At 49.6% G+C, this 13,566-nt stretch overlaps 1 protein-coding gene across 3 annotated transcripts in view; it reads right to left on the reverse strand.

Moving 5' to 3' along the window:
* Positions 1-3,440: 3,440 nt before the first annotated feature.
* The window catches only part of LOC123481850 (transmembrane and coiled-coil domain protein 3-like), a 43,764-nt gene continuing 33,638 nt past the window's right edge, over positions 3,441-13,566 (reverse strand). For all 3 annotated transcript variants that reach the window (XM_045207356.1, XM_045207354.1, XM_045207355.1), the window contains exons 2-6: positions 7,670-7,834; positions 7,406-7,513; positions 6,566-7,248; positions 5,884-6,019; positions 3,441-5,733 (exon numbers count right to left, since the gene is read on the reverse strand). In XM_045207356.1, the coding sequence (XP_045063291.1) occupies positions 5,431-5,733; positions 5,884-6,019; positions 6,566-7,248; positions 7,406-7,513; positions 7,670-7,834 (1,395 nt within the window). In that variant the 3' untranslated portion in view covers positions 3,441-5,430. The remainder of the gene's footprint in view (positions 5,734-5,883; positions 6,020-6,565; positions 7,249-7,405; positions 7,514-7,669; positions 7,835-13,566) is intronic.

Here is a 13,566-nt window from a genome sequence, read left to right on the forward strand (position 1 = left end):
TGGATTCGAACCAGGATCTCTAGTGGCACAGTTAGCACTGTGATGCAGTGCCTTAGACCACTGCGCCACTCAGGAGTACCTTACACACACCACACCCCATAATGACAAAGCAAAAACAGGTTGTTAGAAATGTTAGCAAATTTATTAAAAATAAAAACGGAAATATCACATTAATGTAGTCAGACCCTTTACTCAGTACTTTGTTGAAGCACCTTTGGCAGCGATTACAGCCTCAAGTCTTTTTGGGGATGACACTACAAGCTTGGCACACCTGTATTCGGGGAGTTTCTTCCCTTCTTCTCTGCAGATCCTCTCAAGCTCTGTCAGGTTGGATGGGGAGCGTCGCTGCACAGCTATTTTCAGGTCTCTCCAGAGATGTTCGATCGGGTTCAAGTCCGGGCTCTGGTTGGGCCACTCAAGGACATTCAGACTTGTCCCGAAGCCACCCCTGCGTTGTCTTGGCTGTGTGCTTAGGGTCGTTGTCCTGTTGGAAAGTGAACCCTCGCCCCAGTCTGAAATCTGGACCTCTGTACTTTCCTCCGTTAATCTTTCCCTCGATCCTGGCTAGTCTCCCAGTCCCTGCCGCTGAAAAACATCCCTACAGAATGATGCTGCCACCACCATGCTTCACCGTAGGGAGGGTGCCAGGTTTCCTCCAGATGTGACGCTTGGCATTCAGGCCAAAGAGTTCAATCTTTGTTTCATCAGACCAGATAATCTTGTTTCTCATGGTCTGATAGTCTTTAGGTGCCTTTTGGCAAACTCCAAGCGGGCTGTCATGTGCCTTTTACTGAGGAGTGGCTTCCATCTGGCCACTCTGCCATAAAAGGCCTGATTGGTGGAGTGCTGCAGAGATGGTTGTCATTCTGGAAGGTTCTTCCATCTCCACAGAGGAACTGCTAAGCTCTGTCAGAGTGACCATCGGGTTCTTGGTCACCTCCCTGACCAAGGCCCTTCTCCCCCGATTGCTCAGTTTGGCCGGGCGGCTAGCTCTAGGAAGTGTCTTGGTGGTTCCAAACTTCTTCCATTTAAGAATGATGGAGGCCACTGTGTTTTTGGGGACCTTCAATGCTGCAGACGTTTTTTGGTACCCTTCCCCAGATCTGTGTCTCGCCACAATCCTGTCTCGGCGCTCTACGTACAATTCCTTCGACCTTATGGCTTGGTTTTTTCTCTGACATGCACTGTCAACTGTGAGACCTTATATAGACAGGTGTGTGCCTTTCCAAATCATGTCCAATCAATAGAATTTACCACAGGTGGACTCCAATCAAGTTGTAGAAACATCTCAATGATGATCAATGGAAACAGGTTGCACCTGAGCTCAATTTTCTGAATATTTATGTAAATGAGGTATCCTTTTTTTTCTCTCTCTTTGTCATTATGGGGTATTGTGTGTAGCTTGATGAAAAATAAATATATATATATCCATTTTAGAATAAGGTTGTAACGTAACAAAATTTGGGAAAAGTCAAGGGGTCTGAATACTTTCCGAATGCTCTGTGTATATACAGTGGGGAAAAAAAGTATTTAGTCAGCCACCAATTGTGCAAGTTCTCCAACTTAAAAAGATGAGAGAGGCCTGTACTTTTCATCATAGGTACACATCAACTATGACAGACAAATTTAGAAAAAAAATCCAGAAAATCACATTGTAGGATTTTTTATGAATTTATTTGCAAAATATGGTGGAAAATAAGTATTTGGTCACCTACAAACAAGCAAGATTTCTGGCTCTCACAGACCTGTAACTTCTTCTTTAAGGAGGCTCCTCTGTCCTCCACTCATTACCTGTATTAAAGGCACCTGTTTGAACTTGTTATCAGTATAAAAGACACCTGTCCACAACCTCAAACAGTCACACTCCAAACTCCACTATGGCCAAGACCAAAGAGCTGTCAAAGGACACCAGAAACAAACTTGTAGACATGCACCAGGCTGGGAAGACTGAATCTGCAATAGGTAAGCAGCTTGGTTTGAAGAAATCAACTGTGGGAGCAATTATTAGGAAATGGAAGACATACAAGACCACTGATAATCTCCCTCGATCTGGGGCTCCACGCAAGATCTCACCCCGTGGGGGTCAAAATGATCACAAGAACGGTGAGCAAAAATCCCAGAACCACACGGGGGGACCTAGTGAATGACCTGCAGAGAGCTGGGACCAAAGTAACAAAGCCTACCATCAGTAACACACTACGCCGCCAGGGACTCAAATCCTGCAGTGCCAGACGTGTCCCCCTGCTTAAGCCAGTACATGTCCAGGCCCGTCTGAAGTTTGCTAGAGTGCATTTGGATGATCCAGAAGAGGATTGGGAGAATGTCATATGGTCAGATGAAACCAAAATATAACTTTTTGGTCAAAACTCAACTCGTCGTGTTTGGAGGACAAAGAATGCTGAGTTGCATCCAAAGAACACCATACCTACTGTGAAGCATGGGGGTGGAAACATCATGCTTTGGGGCTGTTTTTCTGCAAAGGGACCAGGACGACTGATCCGTGTAAAGGAAAGAATGAATGGGGCCATGTATCGTGAGATTTTGAGTGAAAACCTCCTTCCATCAGCAAGGGCATTGAAGATGAAACGTGGCTGGGTCTTTCAGCATGACAATGATCCCAAACACACCGCCCGGGCAACGAAGGAGTGGCTTCGTAAGAAGCATTTCAAGGTCCTGGAGTAGCCTAGCCAGTCTCCAGATCTCAACCCCATAGAAAATCTTTGAAGGGAGTTGAAAGTCTGTGTTGCCCAGTGACAGCCCCAAAACATCACTGCTCTAGAGGAGATCTGCATGGAGGAATGGGCCAAAATACCAGCAACAGTGTGTGAAAACCTTGTGAAGACTTACAGAAAACGTTTGACCTGTGTCATTGCCAACAAAGGGTATATAACAAAGTATTGAGAAACTTTTGTTATTGACCAAATACTTATTTTCCACCATAATTTGCAAATAAATGTATTAAAAATCCTACAATGTGATTTTCTGGAGAAAAAAAAAATTCTGGATTTTTTTTTCTTATTTTGTCTGTCATAGTTGACGTGTACCTATGATGAAAATTACAGGCCTCTCTCATCTTAAGTGGGAGAACTTGCAAAATTGGTGGCTGACTAAATACTTTTTTCCCCCACTGTGTGTATATATATATAATAAATAAAACTTTAAAAAGTTCCAACATTTGTAATTTATTACTCCTGTCGACAGCACTGTATGAGCAGAGGAAAATACTCCCACCCCCTCCCACCCCTGTCAACAGCACCCCCAAACCAAAACATCTTCCCGCGGCCACCTTCTGTGCAGAGCCTTCCCTCCTTGCATCATGATCTCTAGTAGATCATGTATAATTGATGACCGGATCAAGGGATCAGTTCAGGGTAGAAATACTCTGATGAATCTTCAGAGGATAAGATGAGAGGAGCTCTATGATTTAAAAAAAGACTATGTTTCTAGAAAACAAAGAGGATTTATTTTGTTCTCATTTTAAAAAGTGTGTTATGGAAAACCACAACCAGATTAAACCCAACAACGTGCAATGCTACTCCGAGGAACATACCGGAATCTAGACACTGGAATTATAGTCCTGGGATATGGCTCTCACTCCAGACACAGAGACAGGGAATAGATTCAGAAATTGGGATAGAGCCAGAACTCTGAGTAACCAATGGACAGTGTAAATATCAATGGTTCAGGACATGACATACTATATTACTCAAGGTCCCGGCCAGCCACATAGAACCAACCCACATTTGGCTTTTTAAAGAGACAGAGACCAAAGCACAGAAAATATCAGGTTTAACACAGAAGCTGCATTGAAAAGGCATCAGGCCTGGCCCCTATCATCATCATCATAATCATCACAGTGATAAGTAGCTTACAGAGTGGGTGGAGCCAGAGCTGCATTGTTCACTCCCCCCCCATCTCTGTCCAATCAGACGATAGCATCAAAGGCATTTAGAATGTTCATTTTGTTCTGTTCTCATTGTAAAAAGGCTAAAAATATTAAACATTTCAGAGAAAACGCATAAAATGTAGTGTTCAAATCTGTCTGAACCATTTGGTATAAGTACATTCCTTTGTTCAGCCCACTCTGAACAGAGCTTAATTCGTATTTTACAAAAATGACATTATCATCAATATTAAAGGACGAATCACAAATTAGGTTTGTGTGTATCACGTCAGAGGTTACCTTTCCCCAGATCCATCAAAGACTGCCAGAGGACATTGCTCACACAGTTAGCAATGTTTTTTCTCATTTTGTCTGTCATAGTTGATGTGTACCTATGATGAAAATTACAGGCCTCTCTCATCTTTTTAAGTGGGAGAACTTGCACAATTGGTGGCTGACTAAATACTTTTTTCCCCACTGTATTTCCTATGGGAGAGAGCGCACATCACCCTTATAGACTAGACCCGTGGCAGTTCTACTACATCTGTTAATAGACTATATAAAGTACATAAGTCACCATTTCTCCAGTACACAGAAACAAGAGGCAGTCCTGCAGTTCATAACCATTCCTTTGTAGAAATGAACCACCCTTCACAGGCACACACACACTAAAACAGACCAAGACACAGATACCCATTCTGTGTGTATTACACTTAAACATAAAAAAAAACATTTTATCCCTTTTGTATCTTCTTTTTTTTCAATTAAAAAACATTTCATCACTTGACAGTACAGTACAATACAGGTACACACAGACAACGCGCTCTAACATGGAGAACACCCCCTCCCCCCGTACGTACACAGACATACCCACACAAGTGACATTCCTCTCAGTGTGTGTGTGGATCAATGTGTATCATAGTGGCTTGGGGGGTGGGAGTGAGACTGTGTGTGGATCAGAGCCAGAGGTCTTCAGGGAGAATTAGTTTTTAATACTGTCAGTTTGTTAGTGTAATAAAAGTGACGTAAGTACGACTCAGCAAAAGACAGGGAACCATTCGGGGGAACCCTCTTTTCACTATAAAGTTTATAAATAATCTTACCACCTGCATAGTGCAGTTCAATGTCCTATTGAGATTGGCAACCACACAAAGATCAGTGTCCGCAATAAACCTGTATGTGACTGGTGCTGCTTCCTCTGTAGCCACCATCTGATTGGTCAGTCCCAGATGTCTTGCTTTCCTGTAATTTGTCCATTACTACTGTAGTGGCACACTGGCATCGTTTAGAAACACAATTTCCCTCAAGGAGCTCCTCCCAAACTCCAAAGGACATTCAGCCATTTGTTGACAAGTGAGAGAGGATGAGAGACAGGAGGGTGGTGGGGTGTAAGGCTACATTGTAAACCCCGCCCATTTAATCTATCGCTATGACAACGTCACACAGTTCCAAAGTCCCAAGCTCAGTGTGGGTGGTGCCAATCCCACAGAGTGAGGGGAACTAACTCAGATTGGGTGGAGCCTAGCTTAACATGGGAGGAGTCTAGCTCAGTGTGGGAGGAGCATGCGTTCCAGAGCACACTGCAGGTGCTCCCAGTTCTTCCAGATGACCGCCAGTAGGGACAAACCCACGCAGGTGAGTGCCAGGTGCACGCGGCTCCGCAGGAGGGGCGCGGTGAACTTGGCCGCCGTGGAAACGCACACCAGGATCACCGTGACGATGGCCAGCATGATGTTGATGCATTTTCCCAGCAGCACCTTGGCGTCTGTGTTCTCCACTTGTACCGTCTGCTGCTGCTGCTGCTGGAGCTCCAGCTTAGAGACACGCGTCTGACACGACTCCAGAGCCTCCTGTAAACACAGAAACACACACGCATTCAGTTAACATTTGACACACAGGCTTAGATAAAGTTACTGACTATATACAGCTTAGATAGATGTGTAGGGGGCATGTTTGTAGAGGGCATGTTTGTTGATCTGTGTTTGTGTTTGTGTACATACCTGGATGTCCCTAGCTCTCTCGTAGGCCTGGTAGGCCACCTTCTCCTCGATGCTGGCCAGCTCCTGCTTCAGGTTACTGGTCTCATGCTGGTGCAACTCTGTCAGGTCATTTAACTGGTCCTCTAACCGCTCAAACCTAGTAGGGCAAGAGGGAGGGGGGAGAGAGCGAGAGAGTGAAGGGGAGAGAGAATGATAAGTCTTATTACTGAATACACAGCTTCATTTCCAAAGCAAACGTGTGTCCATCTTGTCCTTCACCAATGTGTGTGTTCTCTGTGTTTTTGTTGTGTGTGAAGCATTATCTACATAAGCGTGTTGATAAATCAGCCCTAAATTGACAGTATCAACAGTCAACAATTTTATTTTGGTATTCTCTGAAACAAGATTATGGTTTAAGGTGGGAAATAGTGAAGTAGGCCTAGAAAAGCATAAAGTGAAACAGCTAGAAAGATATTGTCCTCTTCAGCTGTTGGTACGTCTGTACGGAGGATGTTGTTGGTACGTCTGTACGGAGGATATTGTTGGTACGTCTGTACGGAGGAAGACTCATGGGGAGAAGTGTCTGAAAGATTGGGGTCTTTTAGACCCTGAAATGAGGGTGAGTGTGTTTGCTTTCCTGTAGTGATTTGTGTGTGTGGGTCTGTGTGTGTGTATGTGTGTGTGCATCATTGTCTGCACCAACCTGTATCTCTCCTCCTGCAGCGTCTGTGTGATGAAGCTGTAGTCTCTCTTGAACTGGCTTTTTAGTGACTCCATGTCCTCGGCCAGCTGTACCTGGGCCTCCCTAATCTCCCTGACCTCCTCCAGCACCTCCCCCAGCCTCCCCTGAGAGTCCGACCTTCCCGTACCGCCCCCTGACCCCAACCCCGACCCGCCCGCCGGGTTCCCGTTGGAGTCGGCCGACACAGAGGTCCCCGTGGAACATTCGTCGTCGCTGGGGTACTTGGCCTTGGCAATCGTGGTGGCGCTGCCGCTCAGCGCCCGTGCCCCGGCTCCGCCTTCCGCCTGGAGCCCCGCCCCCATCTCCATGGAGCTCTTCATGTGGGCGATGTTGTCAGCGCTGCCGAACTTGTTGCGGATGAGGTTGGCGAACTCCCGCGACTTGTTGAAGAAGAAGGGGGGCGAGAGGGAGACCCCGGGGCCGATGGTCTTGACTTTGTCCATTGCCGGGTGGCGCACGCTGGCCGAGCTGATGTCCCGCAGGCTACCGTCCTTCTGGCCCTCCTTGCCCCCCTCCCCCCGGGCCTCCCTGGACGGGTGCTTGGCCCCGTTGGCCTCCTCCTTCATGCGGCGGTGGTACTGCTCCAGCTTCCTCTGCAAGTGGGCGATGCTGTGGGCAGACTTCTGGTTCTTTTTCTCAAACACCTGGCAGACCACAGGAGAGGCAAAAGGTTAAATGAAAGGTAATACTATAATTGATACATTTTCTTTTAAAAGTGGCTTATAAACATTCAGAGCACTTGGCAGATGCAGTTATGTAGCATCATAAAACAACAAATAAGTGGGATGTAATTGGACTGACCTGACGTATGCGTGCCACCTGCTGCTTGTCAGCGTTGTTGACCAGTTTGAGGTACTCTGCCACGTTCTGGTCCCTGGCTGTCTGTTCCACCTTGATCTGCTCTGTCACCTTGGGGGAGATCAACCAGTCAACACAGAGACTAACACACAGATGGGCCCAAGCTCTCGCTCTCTCTTTCTCTTGCACACACACACACACACACACAGGGACATGCAAGAAACACACACACAATACACCCCCCCCGCAACACACACACTCACTCACCTTGAGGATCTTCTGCTGCAGGCTGTCGATAGCCAGTCGGCCCTTAGTGAAGTCCAGGCCCACGCCTCCCTCGCCTCGGTCAGTCACCAGGTTGGACTCTGAGCCCCCCCGCCGCATCGGCACCGGGAGGCTGAGGACATTGTTCCCATCGCCACCGCGCTCCGCCTGGACACACAGAGAGACAGACAGACAGAGAAAGCGACAGAGAGACACACACACACACAGAGAGAGAGAGAGAAACATGTCAGATATTGAGAATGTCACTTCAGAGAGAATTCAATTGAATTTACACTACAGTAAATGACTCATGCATGTATGATACAACAATATGAGCTCAGCAAGGTTTATGGTAAACAATCTCATAGCAACGTATAGTTAGTTAGATATTGATCATTTTATTGAGTGGTAATTATTTTATCACACTGTAATACACTGTCATCATAATCTCATCTCTTGTAATGTAAACACAAGCTCCATTTCTAGGACTGTCTCTGTGTTTGTATGTGTGTGTGTGTGTGCACGTGTGTGCACGTGTGCCTGCATGCGCACATTCGTGTGTGGCGGTGTGCACGTGTCAGTCTGTGCGCCCTCTAACCCATTCCCCAGTATGGCCTTGAGAAAAATAACTGGATAGGAGGATCGAGGACAAAATATGCATGAAACAGAGAGCTCCTCCAAGTCTCCTCTCTCTGCAGAATGTAATGTCTCTACTGAGTGGATAGGGCAGTTTGTAGCCTCTGGGTTTACAGGCGCAGCCTCTGATACAGAAACAGCTTTGACTTAACTACAGGGACAGAGGATGATTACATAATAAACCAACCTGATGCCTGTAGTACAACTGGACTGTCTGTACCCTGAATATATAACTACACTGTTCCCTTGGCAGCCAGCAACCATATAGCCAACACACACGCACAAGGCAGCAGTCATAGCAAGTTGTCCTCATCTATAATTTATAGGGCAGAGTCAGGGCCCCTTATCATGTCCAACAGTAACTGATGAGATTAATAAAGCAGGCAACAGCAGCTTTAGCCTACTGGTTCACACATTTTGCACCACTCACACACACACTTCCAATTACACCATACTCACTCACACATACACAGCCTGTCTCCCTCTTCCCTTCCTCTCTATCCTCAGATTCCCCACCCATCTCTCTCTCCTCAGATTCCCGACCCCTCTCTCTCCTCTCCATCCTCAGATTCCCCACCACTCTCTCTCTCTCTCTCTCTCTCTCTCTCCTCTCCATCCTCAGATTCCCCACCTATCTCTCTCTCCTCAGATTCCCGACCCCTCTCTCTCCTCTCCATCCTCAGATTCCCCACCACTCTCTCTCTCTCTCTCCTCTCCATCCTCAGATTCCCCACCCATCTCTCTCTCCTCAGATTCCCGACCCCTCTCTCTCCTCTCCATCCTCAGATTCCCCACCACTCTCTCTCTCTCTCTCTCTCCTCTCCATCCTCAGATTCCCCCACCCCTCTCTCTCCTCTCCATCCTCAGATTCCCCACCACTCTCTCTCTCTCCTCTCCATCCTCATATTATCCATCCCTCTCTCCTCTCCATCCTCAGATTCCCCACCCCCCTCTCTCTCCTCTCCATCCTCAGATTCCCCACCCCTCTCTCTCTTTTCTCCATCCTCAGATTCCTCACCTCTCTATCCTCAGATTCCCTCTCTCTCTCCATCCTCAGATTACCCACCCCTCTCTCTCTCGCTCTCTCTCTCTATCCTCAGATTCCCTCTCTCCCTCTCTCTCCATCCTCATATTCCCCATCTCCCTCTCTCATCCTCAGATTCCCCACCCCTCTCTCTCTCTCCTCTCCATCCTCAGATTCCCCACCCCTCTCTCTCTTTTCTCCATCCTCAGATTCCCCACCTCTCTCTCTCCTCTCCATCCTCAGATTCCCCACCCTCTCTCTCCATCCTCATATTATCCATCCCTCTCTCCTCTCCATCCTCAGATTCCCCACCCCTCTCTCTTCATCCTCAGATTCCTCACCTATCTCTATCCTCAGATTCCCTCTCTCTCTCCATCCTCAGATTCCCTCTCTCTCTCCATCCTCAGATTCCCTCTCTCTCTCCATCCTCAGATTCCCTCTCTCTCTCCATCCTCAGATTCCCTCTCTCTCTCCATCCTCAGATTACCCACCCCTCTCTCTCTCTCTCTCTCTCTCTCTCTCTCTCTATCCTCAGATTCCCTCTCTCTCTCTCTCTCTCCATCCTCAGATTCCCCACCCCTCTCTCTCTCTCCATCCTCAGATTCCCTCTCTCTCCATCCTCAGATTCCCTCTCTCCATCCTCAGATTCCCTCTCTCTCCATCCTCAGATTATCTCTCACCATCCTCAGATTCCCCACCTCTCTCCATCCTCAGATTCCACCTCTCCCTCTCTCCTCTCCATCCTCAGATTCCCCACCTCTCTCTCTCCTCTCCATCCTCAGATTCCCCACCTCTCCCCATCCTCAGATTCCCCACCACCTCTCACGCTCATCCTCAGATTCCCCACCTCTCTCTCCCTCTCCTCTCCTCTCCATCCTCAGATTCCCCACCCCTCTCTCTCTCTCCATCCTCAGATTCCCCACCTCTCTCTCTCCATCCTCAGATTCCCTCTCTCCATCCTCAGATTCCCTCTCTCCATCCTCAGATTCCCTCTCTCCATCCTCAGATTCCCAACCCCCCCTCTCTCTCTCTCTCCTCTCCATCCTCAGATTCCCCACCCCTCTCTCTCTCTCTCTCTCCATCCTCAGATTCCCCACCCCTCTCTCTCTCCTCTCCATCCTCAGATTCCCTCTCTCCATCCTCAGATTCTCTCTCTCTACATCCTCAGATTCCCCACCCCCTCTCTCTCTCCTCTCCATCCTCAGATTCCCCCTCTCTCCCTCTCATCCTCAGATTCCCCACCCCTCGTTCCTCTCCATCCTCAGATTCCCCACCCCTCGCTCTCCTCTCCATCCTCAGATTCCCCACCTCTCCCCATCCCCAGATTCCCCACCTCACCCCATCCTCAGATTCCCCACCTCTCCCCATCCTCAGATTCCCCACCCCTCTCTCCATCCTCAGATTCCCCACCTCACCCCATCCTCAGATTCCCCACCCCGCCCCATCCTCAGATTCCCCACCCCTCTCTCCCTCCATTGTCAGATTCCCCACCCATCTCTCTCTCTCCTCTCCATCCTCAGATTCCCCACCCCTCTCTCTCTCCCTCCATTGTCAGATTCCCCACCTCTCTCTCCTCTCCATCCTCAGATTCCCCACCCCGCCCCATCCTCAGATTTCCCACCCCTCTCTCTCTCTTTTCTCCATCCTCAGATTCCCCACCTCACCCCATCCTCAGATTCCCCACCCCTCTCTCTCTCTCTTTTCTCCATCCTCAGATTCCCCACCCCCCCTCCTCCTCTCCATCCTCAGATTCTCTCTCTCACCATCCTCAGATTCCCCCCCCCTCTCCTCTCCATCCTCAGATTCCCCACCTCTCTCCATCCTCAGATTCCCTCTCTCTCCATCCTCAGATTCCCTCTCTCTCCATCCTCAGATTCTCTCTCACCATCCTCAGATTCCCCACCTCTCTCCATCCTCAGATTCCACCTCTCCCTCTCTCCTCTCCATCCTCAGATTCCCCACCTCTCTCTCTCCTCTCCATCCTCAGATTCCCCACCTCTCCCCATCCTCAGATTCCCCACCCCCTCTCACGCTCATCCTCAGATTCCCCACCTCTCTCTCCCTCTCCATCCTCAGATTCCCCACCTCTCCCCATCCTCAGATTCCCCACCCCCTCTCACGCTCATCCTCAGATTCCCCACCTCTCTCTCCCTCTCCTCTCCTCTCCATCCTCAGATTCCCCACCTCTCTCTCTCCATCCTCAGATTCCCTCTCTCCATCCTCAGATTCCCTCTCTCCATCCTCAGATTCCCTCTCTCCATCCTCAGATTCCCAACCCCTCTCTCTCTCTCTCCTCTCCATCCTCAGATTCCCCACCCCTCTCTCTCTCCATCCTCAGATTCCCCACCCCTCTCTCTCTCTCCTCTCCATCCTCAGATTCCCTCTCTCCATCCTCAGATTCTCTCTCTCTACATCCTCAGATTCCCCACCCCCTCTCTCTCTCCTCTCCATCCTCAGATTCCCCACCTCTCCCCATCCCCAAATTCCCCACCTCGCCCCATCCTCAGATTCCCCACCTCGCCCCATCCTCAGATTCCCCAACCCTCTCTCCCTCCATTGTCAGATTCCCCACCCATCTCTCTCTCTCCTCTCCATCCTCAGATTCCCCACCCCTCTCTCTCTCTCTCCCTCCATTGTCAGATTCCCCACCTCTCTCTCCTCTCTCCATCCTCAGATTCCCTCTCTCCATCCTCAGATTCTCTCTCTCTACATCCTCAGATTCCCCACCCCTCTCTCTCTCCTCTCCATCCTCAGATTCCCCACCTCTCCCCATCCCCAGATTCCCCACCTCGCCCCATCCTCAGATTCCCCAACCCTCTCTCCCTCCATTGTCAGATTCCCCACCCATCTCTCTCTCTCCTCTCCATCCTCAGATTCCCCACCCCTCTCTCTCTCTCTCCCTCCATTGTCAGATTCCCCACCTCTCTCTCCTCTCCTCTCCATCCTCAGATTCCCTCTCTCCATCCTCAGATTCTCTCTCTCTACATCCTCAGATTCCCCACCCCCTCTCTCTCTCCTCTCCATCCTCAGATTCCCCACCTCTCCCCATCCCCAGATTCCCCACCTCGCCCCATCCTCAGATTCCCCAACCCTCTCTCCCTCCATTGTCAGATTCCCCACCCATCTCTCTCTCTCCTCTCCATCCTCAGATTCCCCACCCCTCTCTCTCTCTCTCCCTCCATTGTCAGATTCCCCACCTCTCTCTCCTCTCCATCCTCAGATTCCCCACCCCATCCTCAGATTCCCCACCCCCTCTCTCTCTCTCTCCCTCCATTGTCAGATTCCCCACCTCTCTCTCCTCAGATTCCCCACCCCGCCCAATCCTCAGATTCCCCACCCCTCTCTCTCGCTCTTTTCTCCATCCTCAGATTTCCCCCCCCCCTCCTCTCCATCCTCAGATTCCCCACCCCCCCCTTCTCCTCTCCATCCTCAGATTATCCACCCCTCTCTCTCTGTCATTTCCCACTCTCTCTCTCTGAGTGCCAGTTAACTAGGTCTCCAACCCCAGACAAACGCTATCCTGTAGCAGGGCCTTATGCAGTCAGGCCCAGGGCACAGATGGCCCCACCAGTCAGTAGCTAGGCTATTCTGCCTGGTTCAGAACCTACACCCACATCCTCGAGTCAGCGTGGCCGGAGAATTAGCTGACCCTTACATGACCACAACAGGCCTGAGGGATGAGGGACAGCAAGCGATGTCGTCTGCCCAATCGATCACACAGACACATACACACCACATACATTTACATTTTAGTCATTTAGCAGACGCTCTTATCCAGAGCGACTTACAGTTAGTGAGTGCATACATTATATTTTTATATTTTTTCATACTGCCCCCCCCCCCGTGGGAATCGAACCCACAACCCTGGCGTTGCAAACGCCATGCTCTACCAACATCCCCTGCCGGCCATTCCCTCCCCTACCCTGGACGACGCTGGGCCAATTGTGCACCGCCCCATGGGTCTCCCGGTCGCGGCCAGCTACGACAGAGCCTGGATTCGAACCAGGATCTCTAGTGGCACAGCTAGCACTGTGATGCAGTGCCTTAGACCACTGCGCCACTCGGGAGGCATCCTGCCCACCTCATCTAATCTGGGAGATGGGGGGATTGAAGAATGGTCACTAACATTTTTGTGGTGTCTCATAGTCAGTATTCCAAACACGTACAGGGTGGAAACTGAGAAAGGGAAGAGACACTCACACACCATATGCCACAAATGACTGTCCCCGGGCCAGGGCTG

The sequence above is a fragment of the Coregonus clupeaformis genome, chromosome 24 (assembly GCF_020615455.1).
Source record: "Coregonus clupeaformis isolate EN_2021a chromosome 24, ASM2061545v1, whole genome shotgun sequence".
In the NCBI taxonomy this organism is placed as follows: Eukaryota; Metazoa; Chordata; class Actinopteri; order Salmoniformes; family Salmonidae; genus Coregonus; species Coregonus clupeaformis.